Source organism: Erpetoichthys calabaricus, chromosome 2, assembly GCF_900747795.2.
Source record: "Erpetoichthys calabaricus chromosome 2, fErpCal1.3, whole genome shotgun sequence".
Lineage (NCBI taxonomy): Eukaryota > Metazoa > Chordata > Cladistia > Polypteriformes > Polypteridae > Erpetoichthys > Erpetoichthys calabaricus.
Genome location: NC_041395.2, coordinates 273050125 through 273067998, shown reverse-complemented (window position 1 = coordinate 273067998; position 17874 = coordinate 273050125). Strand labels below are relative to the sequence as shown.

The 17874-nt window shown below is 37.3% G+C and overlaps 1 protein-coding gene across 3 annotated transcripts in view; it reads right to left on the bottom strand.

Annotated features, from left to right (window-relative positions):
* dlg5a (discs, large homolog 5a (Drosophila)) overlaps positions 1–17874 on the bottom strand; it is a 240053-nt gene that overhangs the window by 73080 nt on the left and 149099 nt on the right. For 2 of the 3 annotated variants that reach the window (XM_051923726.1, XM_028795545.2), the window contains exons 14-18: positions 10898–11001; positions 10393–10485; positions 9155–10138; positions 6747–6873; positions 279–423 (exon numbers count right to left, since the gene is read on the bottom strand). In XM_051923726.1, the coding sequence (XP_051779686.1) occupies positions 279–423; positions 6747–6873; positions 9155–10138; positions 10393–10485; positions 10898–11001 (1453 nt within the window). The remainder of the gene's footprint in view (positions 1–278; positions 424–6746; positions 6874–9154; positions 10139–10392; positions 10486–10897; positions 11002–17874) is intronic. The other variant, XM_051923727.1, reaches the window with a different exon arrangement.

The following is a 17874-nucleotide window of genomic DNA, read 5'->3' as shown; positions in this document are numbered from 1 at the left end:
GTCAATGTTTATAGTCTGAGGTACATTTTGTTACAGCAACAATGTTTTTCAAGTACACATTAAGCCTAACTAAGGGAGAATTTGGTACTGTAAGACAGAATACTTCATGGTAAATCAAGTTTACTGTCTGAAGACGAGTTCAACACCACCTCTAAATAACAAATATCAGTAGTGAAATGTAGTATAAAAATACCATGTTATATCATTTAATAACTGGAACACATTTATTAAAAAATATAGAGAATGTTTTTGTTGAATCCGGAAATTTAAGGGAATACCTGGGATGTGAATGTTGTTGACAGATCTGACTGGCGACTGAAGGACAATTAACATTGGCAACCCGGTGGCTCCAAGCAGTGTAAATTGGATTTCTCATGACAGCAGTAACTGCAGGACATGGTGCCAAACACTGAGGTGAAGTTGCTGTGCAGAAAAAAGGTAAAACTTTAGATTAGGTACTATCCACAATTTGTAAAAGAATCAGTTAAGTGGTTATTCATCTTTGCTCAGTGTAGCATATTAAGAGCATACGGTAAGCAGGTACGCAAGTACCTGTGGGAAGCACAAAGGAGGAGGACTCGCTCTCTATGTTAATACACTGTGGTGTAACTCTGGACATGTTAAAGTCAAAATCTCCACTTGCTGCAGGGACATCGAACTGTTGGCCGTAAGTCTGCGTCCCTATTACTTGCCCAGAGAGTTTGGACACGTCATTGTTGTCATCGTGTATATTCCTCCTCGGGCGGACGTGGAGATAGCGAGTGACATTATCCATTCTGCTGCTGTTAAGTTACAAACGCAGCACCCTGAGGCACTTGTGCTAATCGCTGGAGACATTAACCATGTGACGCTGGACAAAACATTACCTGCATTCTCCCAGTATGTGGACTGCAACACCTGGGGAAATAAGACTATTGATTTACTGTATGCAAACGTTAAAGACGCATACAGTGCCACCCCACTGCCTGCGCTTGGGAAAGGAGATCATAACCTGGTTCTGCTTCAGCCTCACTACAAACCAAAAGTGAGAGTCCTACCTGTAACCACACGATCATTCAGGAAGTGGACCCCGGAGGCTGAGAATGCTCTGAGACAATGTTTTGGAACTACAGACTGGGATATCCTGCAGGGATCACATAGTGAGAACATTGAGGAGGTTGTTGACTGCACTACTGACTACATCAACTTCTGTATGGACACTGTAGTTCCAGTAAGAACTGTACGCTGCTATGCTAACAACAAGCCATGGACTACAAGTGATATCAAGGGCCTTTTGAACCAGAAGAAAAGGGCCTTTAAAGACGGTGATCAGCATGAGCTCAAGCGCGTGCAGAAGGAACTCCGAGTCCAGCTCAGGGTGGCGAAGGAGCAGTACAGGAGAAAGCTGGAGCAGAAGTTGCAGAACAACAGCATGAAGGAAGTGTGGGATGGGATGAAGATCATCACTGGCTGCAGCTCGAAGCGGGGTACCACCATCGAGAGAGACGTGAAGAGAGCAAACCAAATGAACATCTTCTTTAAACAGGTTTGACCACCCTAACCCACTCTCACCTCGAGTACTGCACTCTCTACACATCCTTCTGCTGATACCAACATAGGAGAGACATCCCCACCCACAATTACAGCAGCGCAAGTGAGCAGAGAGCTGAGGAAACTTCGTGCCAGCAAAGCAGCAGGTCCAGATGGAGTATCGCCACGACTGCTGAAGGTCTGTGCATCAGAGCTGGGGGGTCCTCTACAGCGCATCTTCAACCTGAGCCTGGAACAGGGGAAAGTCCCGAGGCTTTGGAAAACATCTTGCATCACCCCAGTCCCCAAAGGTATCACGTCCTGGTGAGCTGAATGACTTCCGGCCTGTCGCTCTAACATCACATGTGATGAAGACCATGGAGCGGCTGCTGCTTCACCACCTGAGACCACAGGTCCAACACGCCCTCGACCCTCTGCAGTTCGCATACCAGGAGAAGGTGGGAGCGGAAGATGCCATCATCTATATGCTACATCGATCCCTCTCCCACTTGGACAGAGGCAGTGGTGCTGTAAGAATTATGTTTCTAGACTTCTCTAGCGCCTTCAACACCCATCCAACCTCTGCTCCTTAGGGACAAGCTGACAGAGATGGGAGTAGATTCATACCTGGTGGCATGGATCGTGGACTATCTTACAAACAGACCTCAGTATGTGCGTCTCGGGAATTGCAGATCTGACATTGTGATCAGCAACACAGGAGCGCCGCAGGGGACTGTACTTTCTCCGGTCCTGTTCATCCTATATACATCAGACTTCCAATATAACTCGGAGTCCTGCCACGTGCAAAAGTTTGCTGACGACACTGCTATCGTGGGCTGCATCAGGAGTGAGCAGGAGGAGGAGTATAGAAAACCTCATCAAGGACTTTGTTAAATGGTGCGACTTAAACCACCTACAACTGAACACCAGCAAAACCAAGGAGCTGGTGGTGGATTTTAGGAGACCCAGGCCCCTCATGGATCCCGTGATCATCAGAGGTGACTGTGTGCAGAGGGTGCAGACCTATAAATACCTGGGAGTGCAGCTGGACGATAAATTGGACTGGACTGCCAATACTGATTCTCTGTGCAAGAAAGGACAGAGCCGCCTGTACTTCCTTAGAAGACTGGCATCATTCAACATCTGCAGTAAGATGCTGCAGATGTTCTATCAGATGGTTGTGGCGAGTGCCCTCTTCTACGCAGTGGTGTGCTGGGGAGGCAGCATTAAGAAGAAGGATGCCTCACGCCTGGACAAACTGGTGAGGAAGGCAGGCTCTATTGTTGGCATAGAGCTGGACGGTTTGACATCCGTAGCAGAGCAACGGGCACTCAGCAGGCTCCTATCAATTATGGAGAATCCACTACATCCATTAAACAGTGTCATCTCCAGACAGAGGAGCAGTTTCAGCGACAGACTGCTGTCACTGTCCTGTTCCACTGACAGACTGAGAAGATCATTCCTCCCCCAAACTATGCGACTCTTCAATTCCACCAGAGGGGGTAAACGTTGAACATTATTCAAGTTATTGTCTGTTTTTTACCTGCATTTTTTATTACTCTTTAATTGAATATTTTTTGCTGCTGGAGTATGTGAATTTCCCCCTGGGATTAATAAAGTATCTATCTATCTATCTATGCAGTTGGAATTACTTGTGAATATGACAGCTTCATTTACTCTTATTAAGTATTAAGAATTTACAAGATTTACAGAGAAGTATGAAATACTGAGAGACATATTATCACCTACTTAACCCATGAAGTGAACTTGTAATATGCTAGATTGCACACCGATAAATAATCCCTTTACTGACTCTTTGTTAATATCTTTTTACTAACAGGATGTGACTAACAGATGCACTATAGGTAGTGCCTAATCTAAAGTGTTACCATAAATAAATAAAAGAATAACTGAAAGTATGAAAGTAAAAATGCAGAGGCAGGTATATTATTCTTATCCATGGAATAATGCATTTTGGTAAGCTACCAATACATTTACATTAGAAAGAGTAACCTCGATAAATACATTTTCCCAAATGCAGAAATTAAATAAAAATTTGAAACTTCATAATTTTCCATGTCATAAGTTTGTATGTAATTTGTGGAAAGGGGAAAAACATCACCGGAACAAATTTCAAACTACAAAAAAATAGAAGTACAAGAGTAGTCAAAATCTCTACGCCTGTAGTAAAATACATAATCTGTGTTTAACACTTGTATAGTTTCCTGCAGAGATAACCTGTAAAGTCATTAAAACAATGGCTGGTTGTGTGTCTACCTAACTCACTCTTTCCATGTGCAGTCAAGATAATCTGACAGCCTAGACAGGAAAAATATTTTGATTCACATCAATAGTACAATGAACTCTGACACATAACAGCACATTACTGAAAAATAAAACCCGAAGACACTCGTCTCAGCAACTACAGTACAAAAAAAAATAATAATAATAATGATACAATAGAAAGGTGAGCGATTCTAGACCAATGGAACTCTTGACTACTGAATGGAATGGCACAGCAACACACACTTTACACTTCAAGTGTTACAATAGTTATGTGGTATTGTGTGTTAGGGCAGACAATACTTTTTTGTACAATTTTAAAAAAAGGCTTTACAACAATTAACTGTACATTTACCAGCAACACTGAATGGAAGTCATGCAACTCAAGAAATCGTTGATCTCAAAATTATATGGCTAATCTCACAAGTATTTTGAAGTATTTAAATTTGAAAAACATTGCAATGAACATCAAAATTGATACATAATTCAAACACATTTAATAGAACTAAAATGGAAAGTTTAAAATCTCCAGATAACTGGTTTGAACCTTAATAAAATCATTCTTGTGACATACTAATGTATTAAGATTAATATTCATGGAATATATAATATCCTGCAAAAGCCAAGTTTAGAACCTAACAACCATTAAGTCAGCATGCTCATTTCTGATGCCTGAAATTCTGACAACTGAGAGGTGTTTTCTCAGTTAAAAAAATATCTGTGTCTTGCATAACTTTTTTTTAGATTTTTAAAGTTTGATTTTGGGACATTATTTTCTTATATAAGGCTGAACTTTCTTGATTTGTTCAAGAAAAGTTTTTGTGTTTAAATTTTAACTGCAACATACCACAACCTTTAAAGCCATTATAGGCAGGCAATGGCTGCTATGAGATACTGTCTTTTTGCTAGGGCTGATAAATTGCAGCACAAGGGCTTAAGTTGACTTGATTTTGATTTTTGATGCTTTCCCAAGATGAGAACTCAGCTAATTAACAATTGTTCTTTGAAAGTGTTGATTTTGGTATTCTGGTATTGACTCTTGGTCTTTATAATACATTTCTTTACAAATCTCCCCTGACAAAAATTATAGTAAAACTATCTGACATGGAACAACATGCAGTTGAAGTCAGAGGTTTACATACACTTTGGGTAAATTCTTTAAAACTCACTTTATAATACCTCCACAGATTTTATAATAAACTATAAATTGGACATATTACTTTTACAAAGTAAAGATTACCTAATTTATGACTTTCTCCCTAGTTTACAAATAACTGCTTTTAGCATCTGAGAAATTAATTTAGCAAAAGAGACAGCTGACTGCCTGGCCTAGGAGAATTTTGACTTTACCATAATGATATAAAAATACATAGTAGATGCCAGATGCACAATACCACAAATACACATCAATACATAATTTATAATTAATAGGGGACTCTATCCCCTGCTCGCTTCCCTCGCCTGCTGTCTTGCGACTGAGCTGCTCAAAGGGTGTCGGGGTGCTCCTCTGTTACAGAAAGCAATTGTGTTTAAAGAGATGGTCACAGGAGGAAGACAGTTTGGTCCTTAATAATTATAGGCAGAAAATCTCTTACTTGAGTATTTCACTACAAGTGACTATTTTAAATAGCAATGAATAATAAAACACAACAAAAAAAAATAAAAGTAAAACATAAAACATAACAAAGTAAATAAAAAATGAAATTACATTAACAGCTTATCAAAAACAATATTATGAATTATTTTATCCTCTTACATTCTATAAATGTGGCACTTTTGCTCAGATATTGTTCACTTTTTCGTTTATTGGATGATTTTCTTTGTTCTTGATTTTTATTATATGCAGCTTTTTCATTTTCTTTTTTCGACATTCATTATAAGCTCTTGCTGCTCTTTTTCTATCGTGATCTAAAATTTGACATTCTTGAATAGATCATTTGCTTTTCTGTTTTGCCATTACAACCGAATGTGCTGAAGGGCTAGTTAGCACTGGGAGTGTCATGGGGTAGTACGGAGAGAGGATGTGCGCAGAAGGAGTAATGATTGGGCGAGCGGTGCATAAGGAAGTAGCCAAGAAAACCTTTTTTATCTAATAGAGAGATTTAAATAAAATAAAAAAGAACTACAGTAGAACTAAATCAAAACTATACAAAACACACTAAAGGGAAAGACAAAGTTTCTGTAGCAAAATATTTGCTTTGTCAAATTCTGCTTAATGTTTATAAACAACTGTAAATATCTTATTGAAGTTGAACATGATTTGCTTATTGCTGCAGTATTTTCCTTTAAATATTGTTTTTAGAAATGAGGAACAAGCTGTAGTATTTTATTAACATAGCTCTAAATACAATAATGGACATTCCATGTTGTAATGTAACCTCTAACAATAACTAATCTGTATTTTATTTACTATTGTTAACTACAAGGACCAATATAAAGCATGTGGGGAAAGCATGCAAATGTAGATGCAGTTTACTGTTTCCTATTAATAGGACATTCTAAATCTTGTTACAGTAAAAATAAGATCCAAAGTAACTTACCTACTTTAAATCTAATGTGACTGACATTCATACAATATATGGTTTTAAGATAATAATGGAATGGGGTGGTTGAGCATTGTTAAAGAAGTGTAAGAGCTATTCAAGCATCACACATTATCACCTAAGAGTGTGTATATATACTGTGTTATAGGGATTTTAAAACATTTAAGTAATTGTTTTAATTTTTATTTTAGGTAAGATAAGTTTTTTGTTAGTCTAAAGGCATTTATGGACAAAGCACATTCTTAATCAGGTCACATTTTAGACATGTATAACAATAAAAAAAAAAAAAAGTGTCTTAAAATGTTGGAATTTTTTTTGTTTAATCCAAAAATATAAAGACTGCCTCCCTAAAATATATTTAATCAAACAAATGTTACAAAGATAGGCCTGAATTCAATTCAGTCTACTTACTTGAAACTACAACAGGGAAAGCTGATGAAACAAAACCCACACTGTGTCTGTGAGAACGTTTTGGAGAGTAGCGAACCCACTCATGTGGATCTGGAGACTGGCGCTCTTCAGGTGTGTAACCTGGAACCTAGACAATAAAGGTTAAGATAAGAGCTCCCAATGAACAATACCAAACAACATACATGAAACTGCAAAATCACTACAAGCAACTGTAATTTTACAGAAAAAAATATAAATACATTTATAATTAGTATTTAGTAACACCCCCTTGGCAAGCACCAACCTAAACATCAGTGAAAATCTGTGGATAGATCTCAAAAGAGCAGTGCATGCAAGACGGCCCAAGAATCTTTTGCAAGGATGAATGGAAGAAAATACCCCAAGTACTGAAAGACTCTTAGGTGGCAACAAAAAGTGTTTACAAGCTGTGATACTTGCCAAAGGGGGTGTTACTAAGTAATGATCATGTTTGGGTGCCAAAACAAAAAATGAGTCATCTTTAATTTTATGCCTTTGGATGATTTGTTCATGTTCTGCTCATGTAACTACTCACAGTAACAGTCATTTTAAGCGAAGTTGCCAAAACTTTTGCATTCCACTGTATGTGTGTGTATATATATTGTGGCCATCAGGAGGCACACTAGCTGCCGAAACCTGACAAACAGATGTGGACACAAGTTCAGCACAACACACCTCTTATTTATAGTATATACTATACTATATATATATATATATATATATATATATAGTATATATATATATTCTATATATATATATATATACACACACACACACACACACACACACACACACACACACACACACACACACACACATACATACATACATACAGTAGACCCCCGTAAAGTCACGGTTCAGAGTTTGTGGCCTCAGTCATTTTTCCTTAGAACCTAACTAATAATTGTGAGCAGAAACCGCAAATATCCTTCGCAATTTTTATGGCTTTATTCGTGGCAATACTGTACTGTAGAGAGAACCGCGGCTTGGGATGGTGAAAGTAGCCAATAGAATTTGAAACTGCAACGTCCAGCTGCCTAGGTCTTCTGCCTAGGGTACTGGGGCTGTTGAGGTCAAAGGGTGTCAGCATGGCTTTTAAAAAGGAGGCCAGTGACCAAAAGCAAAAAAAAAAGTTTTTGTAATTTGTGTTTCAAGTTCCTGTCTGTTTGCCTTCTGTTGGGTTACCTGTACTTATTAATTTTGTCCTGGATCGTTTCGTGCATCTGGATTGTCTGCCGTCTGCCTGTGTACATGAAGACTGTAAGTGGATTCATGGCCATCCTGCAAAGAAAGAAGCGCTCCTGAACCCATCTTCACCATTTCAGGAACTACCGGACTATCTTTACATTCCCATTCAACGTGCGGATCTCTGGACTATCTATTTTCATCATTACATTTCATCGGTTGCCGTTTTTCATGAACTTTTTCATGTGTTTTGTTTGTGCTTTGTTGTATTTAATGTGTAATCGCCGTAAGGGGAACAGGGGTGGTATTGTAGTTTTCTTATTTCATTTGTTTTCATTACATTCTTTATTTGCTGTTTCATTACCGGTTTGCTTTGTTTGTGAGTGCGGGCTGGTTGGTGCACTGTATATATAAAATGTGTGTGTGTGTACATACAGAAGTAGCTTATATAAGAATAAAAGCAAAAGACAAAGATAATTAGGAAGCTAAATAAATAAAGTCAGATGCTATACATAATAAGAATATGAGGTTAAAAAAAGTTTTGTATTGCATTGCAATATGTACTCAAGACAGTAAGGTTTAACCATCCCACTGTTCATGCTAAGGACACAACACTTCTGCTGATATAAAATGGAAACATGATTGTGCAAGTTGATGAAGTATGCCAACATATATAAAAAAAAAGTTTCACTCCCACTTTAATGCCATATTTGTTTTTTTACACCACTGATATGGACACTACTAAAGTAGAGCTGCAATTCATAAAGAAAATATATCTCAGGGACTATGGGGCGACTACTCAAAACAAAGTTCACTAAATAGTGTGAAATAAATACATAAAAACATAATTATAGCAAAAGGTTATTTTTGTTTCTCCATATACACTTCCAATTAGCCTAACATTTTGAAATGCAGCAGGATAGCTGGAACACCCAGAGAAAAACCTCACACAATCTATAAACTGTACATAAACACAGGGTAGTGGCTCTATCAGCTTGGTGAAACAATGAAACAGTGCAAACAACAACATTCCAGTGATTGAATTAGCTAATTCTTGCATTAAAAAAAAAACAAACAGCAAAGCATTTTAGAAACACAAAAAACATTTACAAGTTAGGGCCAAAATAACTCAAAAGATGCTTTAACAAATCTTATATTAAATCATTCCTTTTTATTTTTTTCTTTAATGCAATAACAATGCTTACCTGAAGGGTTGGAACTGGAACAGGAGTAAGTTTATGTCTCAAAGCAGGGGCAGATTTTGGTCGTGGTCTTTTGACCTCTGGCTCTTCAGGTCTCAAATGAAAAACTGCTTCATCACTAGACTTTCTTGAAGAAAGGACACTACAATCAAAGCTTCCTTCTAAAAAGTAATGGTTGCCATTTCTATCACAACCTCCATGCGAAGATTCTGGCTTCTTTCCAACATTGGCAGGAGACTGGTTAGGACTTGTGGGGGGAGTTCCTGTAGTTATTGTAGAGTCAGAGGCTGAACTAGCTTGTTGTTTGTGCTTAAACTTGAAAGAATCACTTCTTGTAGGTGGAGTAGGTGGAGTAGATACTATCTCTACTTTTGAAGCCTGAGGAGAATGCAAAGTCAATTGAGTTGGCGATAAATAGTCCATTTTGAATTGAGGTTCTGGCATTTTAAATGTTTTTGCTTCAATAATTGACTTTCTCTGTTTTGTAGTCTTAAAAATGGAAAACTGTGACACCTCTGTAGAATGGTCAACTACCATTTTTGGCCAAGTACCTCCACTATGCTTAGGTCCATGAGATTTTTCAGGTGCTCTGTCTGTCATAAAACAATCATCATCAGTTGGATCAAAAGTAAACTGCCGTTTCTCAGGTTCCAGTATTCCATAATCTGGATTTGAGAAAACATCTGTACTAAAAGCTCCTGGGCTATGCTCCACACTGCCAGGAAAAGTATGATCGATTGATCTATGAAAGCTAGAATGCAAGGAGGCAGATGAAAATATCTTGTGACTACAAAAGGACGTTTCTTCTGAATCACTTCGATCTTTCTTCCCATCTATAATATCTGGGTTGAAAATGTCTGTTTGGGTTGAGCTGTTGTGTTTCAAGTTTTTATTATTTCTCATATGCAACTCTGAAGAGTGAATCCTACAATTGGAGTCCCGCAAACCTTCAAATATGTTTTGTCCTGAAGAGCTCTGTGGGAAAAACTATATGAAATCATTGTTAAGTGTACAATTAAAGGTGTTTAATTCACAAGTATTCTTGAAACTTGACACTTATAATAATAAGGAATCTGATTACAACTCTTCATGTTATCGTACAAAATAATATTAAAATGCTACAGAACTTTTCAAACTTTAGAGTAAAATAACATTGCTCTTTCAGAAAAATAAATGCAACACATATATAAAAGAAGAAATTACAAAACTGTTTGCAGAACAGCTTTATATTTAAAATTCACCTTCATGGTTGAAAGACTTAGTGAATCCCTGCAGTTCCGGAGCAAAGCTTCACATTCACTCAGAGATTTGTTATCTAGTGCAATTCCATTAATCTGCAAAAACATTAACAATTTATTGTAACATTTCAAATTCAACTATGCTCATATTATAATAGTACACTTCACTTAAGCAAAATTAGTTAAATAAATGAAGATATAAAATCAACAATAACTAAAAGCACACATATTCAACTTACAATAGAAAAAATATGTTTAAATTTTACTACATGAATGCCAATGAATGCTACTTACTTCACTTAATTTTATATATTACATATTGTATGCAACTCTACTTTCTGCAGCACAAAGATTAACATCTGCAGTAACAAATACATCAAATATTTTTGGCAGACAAATTACACTGACAATATGTTTTTTTTTTAATTTAAAGAAAGACACACACATACCCCAACAATAATGTATTCTTTTTGTAATTATTTAAATATTTCTGTTTTTAAGTACTTACAGCAATAATCCGATCTCCCATATTCAGGGAGCCTTCCCTAGCAGCTGGACTGCCAGACACAATAGCAGCCACAAATACACCAACTTCCAAACACACTCCACTCTCTGAAAAATAAAAATAGAAAAGAAAAAAAAGTGAAATTAATGCTATTAATGCTTACTTACAAATCATGCATGAACTATAGACTTTTAAATAATCCTAATCAAATGAATGCTCAGAGTAGGGGTGGGCAGTATGACCAAAATTCTATATCACGGTATTTTTCTAAATTATCCCGGTTTCACGGTATTCAACGGTATTTTTTTCCCATTCATGAGTGGATGTTAACCACATTTTCCACTGCAGTTACTGGCTAAGAATAACCTATTCCACTGTCAAACATTTTAATGTGCACACAAGTATTAATACAGGTTTCCATAAAGTGATAGTTTTCAAGGGGGTGGCACCAATGAAGAGAAGGAATCACATTGCATGACAGATGCAGTCAAAATATACAACCTTTTAATTGAACAAATTTTGCAAAAACTTGAACTATAATTTTGACAACATATTTTCAACCATCCAAAGAGGCATTTAGACTTAGTAAAATAAGAAGTGCTTGTCAAAAGTTGTATTGCACTGAACTTGTCTTAGAAAAGGAATAAATAGTAAATATTTTTTGTAAAACAACTACACTTTCCGTTAATGTTAACCATCTCTGTCCACTGACACGTTAAAGTGGCTTTTTAAACAACTTTACCATCATTAAACTGCATAATATTTAAACTAATAAATAATAACAATAAAATAAATAATAGTATTATTACTGATAGTTGCACTATTACTTCAAGGCTTCAAGCCCAGGTGCATTACACAGTATTCACCAAATTAAAATAAAATAAAATGTGCGATCTTGGTGATGACATCTTTACCAACCATCATTTAGGCAAATTGCATTAATATGGACCTTGCTTCAAGCTAAGCTATATGCATAAATAATAAAACTAAAACTTGCATTTATAATGCTATTTGTGGTATAGCCCTACAGAATTGTATTAGGGCCACAGTGAAGAAAAAAAATACGGACACAGGGAAAAAAAAAATCAAACTATATGGCGAGAATAAAGTCGACATTTCCACTTTATTCTCACCGTTTATGTCGAGATTAAAGTTGACATTTCCACTTTATTCTCATAGTTTACTTTATAATTAAAGTAGAATGTTGTAAACTAAGCTTCATCCTAAAATCATTGCTTAATTTGCTAGATTTTCTCAAACCCGGTCATAAGTTAATGTAGCACATTAAATGCTTTGTGTTAAGTGTTCCCCGACCCAGTTGTTAATCACTACGCTTCTTAAACTGACTTCCTCCGCACTAAGAGGAGACAGCGATCACCGCACAGAATCCATTCACTTCATGATATTCCTGCTCTCTGAAAATTTAGAATGCTAAGATAAATATTTCATGAATGAATGAATGATGAAATGCATTAAAGCAGGTATTAAACATGAACGGTAGTGAGGCGGTAGTGCTGCTCCCTCACAGTAAGGGGTCTCCAGATGTATGTTCAGTGTAGAGAACTTTATGGCAGGTGTGACGAGGCTCCAAAAAACTGGATGTATGAATGGGTATCGCAGAGGTTTAACTTAAATATTGTGTAAATGTTGGGTTTGTGATCTGGTGGTCGGAAACACTAACAGAATTCAGTGGATGTTCTTCTGAGCAGGCTTTCTTTATTCCACGCGTGCTGTCTCTATCTGACGTACCAAAACCCCAATTCCTATCTTTCATTTTTCTTTCTCCACACAACCAGTCACCACACAATAAACATCTTTGTGAAATTAAAACTAGTTATAAACTTAGCCCACGGAGTGTTCAGAACTTTAAAAATATCTTCGTTATACATGTTTAATTATACCATCCATTCAGGGTGGCGCCCATCCCTAAACGAGTCGCCAGCACATCGCAGGGTGAATATGAGCAAAACATACACTAGCACGGTCAATATAGCATAACAAAACACCACATTCTACGTGACTTTGAAAGGAAACTGAAGTAAACCCACCAGAAAAACATGCAAATGCAAGGCAGGGTACACCAGAGACACCCTTGCTGCAAAGCAGCAGTTCAACCTCCACGCCGCGGTGCCCCCACATGATTAATACATGCTTTAATGCATTTCACCATGAAAATTATATCAAGTATTTATCTTAGCATTCTAAATGTTCAGAGAGCAGGAACATCATGAAGTGAATGTATTCTGTGCGACGATCGCTGCCGGGGCCTCCTCTTAGTGCAAGAGGAAGTCAGTTTAAGAAACTCGGGTAACACTTAACACAAAGCATTTAATGCGCTATATAACTTATGATGGGGTTTGAGAAAATCTAGTAAATTAAATATTCATTTTACGATGAAGTTTAGTTTACGATGTTCTACTTTAATGACAAAGTACGAGAATAAAGTCAACATGTCGACTTTAATCTTGCCATAAATGGCGAGAATAAAGTAGAAATGTTAAGAATAAAGTCAACATGTCGACTTTATTCTCGTCATAAGAGTCGAGATTAAAGTCAACATGTAGTCACACTATTACACAGTACCCAGGTACATTACACTGTATTGAAAACAAATAAAACAAGTACAACTTGGCTTGCAGTATTATCCAGTAGTATAGAAACAGTATTCACACATTTGAACATAATGGTCCACATCTGACCTTTTTAAAACCAAAGTATCTCCAGACAACGGATGTGACTCCTTTTTTTTGGCAAAAGTTCTTCTGTGTCATCATGTTCAACTTTATCGTCAGCTACAGCTTCAGTTTCGGAATGTTCTCTGTCCATTTTCACCGCACAATACCTACACTACCACACCTATTTAGCAGTGTAGCAGTGAAAAAGAGCCCCCGTGCAACGCCTCTGTTTTTAGCGGTGTAGCAGTGAAAAAAGTCCCCACTTGAACAGTTTTCAGCTGCACCACGTTCCAAATGTCGTTTAGGCAATTTAAACCGGTGTTGCGGTACAAGAAAAATCCATATCATAACAAAAATAAAAAACGGTTTTCGGTATGAACCAGTATACTGCCCAGCACTAGCTCAGAGTACTAGTTATTACTAAGTAATAATAAAAATCACACTCTTGTAGCGTACATTACCCAGTACTCTACATTTTTCTATCCTGATTTTTATTTATTTTTTTTATTAATAAATTATACTCAAACATCATCTTGCACAATGTATTTCTTATTACTACATTTATGTTTTTCTGTTTTCAAAAATGACAGACTGGGGATTCTTTCCTAATCTGACTACCTATTGTTGCATGGCTTGGTATATTATATACAATACAAAGTACACCACATACTGACAGACACACACATATATATACATACACATATACACACATATATACATACATACATATATACATATACAGTTAGGTCCATAAATATTTGGACAGAGACAACTTTTTTCTAATTTTAGTTCTGTACATTACCACAATGAATTTTAAATGAAACAACTCAGATGCAGTTGAAGTGCAGACTTTCAGCTTTAATTCAGTGGGGTGAACAAAACGATTGCATAAAAATGTGAGGCAACTAAAGCATTTTTTTAACACAATCCCTTCATTTCAGGGGCTCAAAAGTAATTGGGAAAATTAAATAACTGGAAATAAAATGTTCATTTCTAATACTTGGTTGAAAACCCTTTGCTGGCAATGAAGTAGTGCTGGGCGGTATACCGGTTCATACCGAAAACCGTTTTTTATTTTTTTATGATATGGATTTTTCTTATACTGCAACACCGGTGGCGCAGCGGGAAACTGTTCAAGTGGGGACCCTTTTCACTGCTACACCGCTAAACACAGATTTGTTGCACTAGGGCTCTTTTTCACTGTTACACCACCAAATAGTGGGCGGTAGCATAGGTATATGGAGGACTATTTCGGACAAAATTAAATAAATAAATAAATGCGCAAATAAATTAAAGTTCTGTGAAATGTGAAAAATGGTCAGAGAGCATTCCGAAACTGAAGCCGACGATAAAGTTGAACATGATGAACAGAAGAACTTTTGCCGAAAAAAAGGAGTCACGTCCGTCGCCTGGAGATACTTTAGTTTTAAAAGGTCAGATGTGTAAATACTGTTTCTATACTACTGGATATTACTGCAAGCCAAGTTGTACTTGTTTTTGTACTTGCTAGTGTATGTTTTGCTTGTATTCATCCTGCGATGTGCTGGCGACTCGTTCAGAGATGGGCGCAACTCTGAATGGATGGCATAATTAAACATGTATAACGAAGATATTTGTAATGTTCTGAACACTCCGTCGGCTAAGTTAATAACTAGTTTTAATTTCACAAAGACGTTTATCGTGTGGTGATTGGTAATGTGGAGAAAGAAAAAGGAAAGATAGGAACTGGGGTTTTGGTAGAGAGCAGGAATATCATGAAGTGAATGGATTCTGTGCGGTGATTGCTGCAGGCGCCTGCTCTTAGTGCGGAGGAAGTCAGTTTAACTCTTTTAGGGCTAATTTTTTTTTTGTTTCTTTTCTCCCAGGGCTGAATATTTTTCCAAAAACTAACATTTTTTAAAAAAGAACACAAAGCAATTGTTTAACATATCAAATCAACAAAAAATATTTACTTTTGACAAATGTTGCTGTCTTGCATGTTGTATGAGCCTGCATACTCTATGATTTCACATACATTTTACACAGCAAAGTCTGATCTCGCTCAAAGCAGCCAATTTCAGTCATTGCCACATTGCACTCCTTACAATATGTGTTGCTTTGGTGCCTATTTTTCAATTGTCTGTTGCTGCACTTTCTCACATATATTGTTAGTGTGTACTGTAGAGAGACAAGTTACCCATTTGCCATCGTGCCATGCCACTGCCACCAAGTTTTCTGCCTGCATGATAACCGTATTGTCACCTCTTTTCATCTTCTGAAACTTTATGAACTTTATGTATGGCATTATACCCTGGCTCACCCCATGGGATTTGCTTCTGTTTATTACAGAAGTGAATAAAACTTTGCAGCAGCACGTACCTAAGCCACCAGGGGACAAAACACGTTTGGACCAATGCTCCCTGAAGTTATATCACCAGTTCTGTCCCATCTCTATTTGTAATGCCACAGCGCGCTTCATCTCGTCTTTCGTTGTGGGTTTCCACTTTGAAAAACGAGAATGCGATGCAAACGTAGCCCGCGATTCAAAAAAAATCTCTGCCTACCTGTTTGTCTCGTCTGACAGTAGCTGAAAAGCAGCATCAGGAGAGAGCAGCCTGAAGTACAGCAGCTGGTGATCTGTCGTGTCCAACAGCAAGCCATGCCGTCTTGTAAACTCCGGTAGCCAGATCGGCTCTCAACGGATCAATGTCTGTGTATTTATCCCATGCGAACCTTGCCGTAGATGCATCGGCTGCGCGAAGGCACTCAACTGGCAGCAGATCCGCTGGCGCGGCATCGGCTGGTGTCTGATCAGCTAATGCCTGCTTCTCACTCTCTTGCTCGATCTCCTGATCACTGCCAAAAAAATCCGATTCTGAAAAGTCAAGAGTCCGACTCCGCGATAATGCGCAAAACATCGTCTGCCGAGTGTTTTCTTTTCTGCACTTGCTTCGCTCCCTTTTCACATGTCGATGCCATCTTGCCATTGTTTACATTTCGCAACTCACGCACACGCAAGGATTATTTGCCGAGTCAACGAGTCTAGCATTCCTCCAAGCACAGAGGGAATGCCTGTGACGTGACAGTGAGATTTGTCGCCATTAACAGCTGATTGTCGCCCCCTATCCCTGGATGTCGACTTTTGTCGACATTCGCCTTCAACCCCTCCTGTCGACAAAAGTCGACATCCGCCCTAAAAGAGTTAAGAAGCGTAGTGATTAACGACTGGGTCGGGGAACACTTAACACAAAGTATTTGATGTGCTGCATTAACTTATGACGGGGTTTGAGAAAATCTAGTAAATTAAACATTGATATTAGGATGAAGTTTAGTTTACAACATTCTACTTTAATTATAAAATAAACTATGAGAATAAAGTGGAAATGTCGACTTTAATCTTGACATAAGCGTCAATATTAAAGTGGAAATGTCGAGAATAAAGTCAACATGTCGAATTTATTCTCGACATATAGTTTGTTTTTTTCTTCCGTGTCCATATTTTTTTTTCTTCACAGTGGCCCTAATGCACTTCCATAGGGCTATACCACAAACAGCATTATAAATGCAAATTGCAGTTTTATTATTTATGTATATAGCTTAGCTTGAAGCAAGGTCCATATTAATGCACTTTGCCTAAATGATGGTACAGTTGGTAAGATGTCATCACCAAGTTGCACTTGTTTTATTTTATTTTAATTTGGTGAATACCGTGTAATGCACCTGGGCTTGAAGCCTTGAAGTAATGGTGCAACTATCAGTAATACTATTATGTATTTTATTGTTATTATTTATTAGTTTAAATATTATGCAGTTTAATGATTGTAAAATTGTTTAAAAAGTCACTTTAACGTGTCAGTGGACAGAGATTGTTAACATTAACAGAAAGTGTAGTTGGTTTACAAAAAATATTTACTATTTATTCCTTTTCTAAGACGTGTTCAGTGCAATCCAACTTTTGACAAACACCTCTGGATATTTTACTAAGTCTAAATGCCTCTTTGGATGGTTGAAAATATGTTGTCAAAATCATAGTTTAAGCTTTTGCAAAATTTGTTCAATTAAAAGTTCTATATTTTGACTGCATCTGTCATGCAATGCGATTCCTTCTCTTTAGTGCCACCCCCTTGAAAACTATCACTTTATGGGGCCATGCAAACCTGGATTAATACTTGTGTGCACATTAAAATGTCTTTTTGTACGATGTACAATTCTCATAACAGTCGAATAGGTTATTCTTAGCCAGTCTACTGCAGTAATTGCAGTGGAAAATGTGGTTAACATCCACTCATGCATGGGGAAAAAAATACCGTCTAATACCGTGAAACT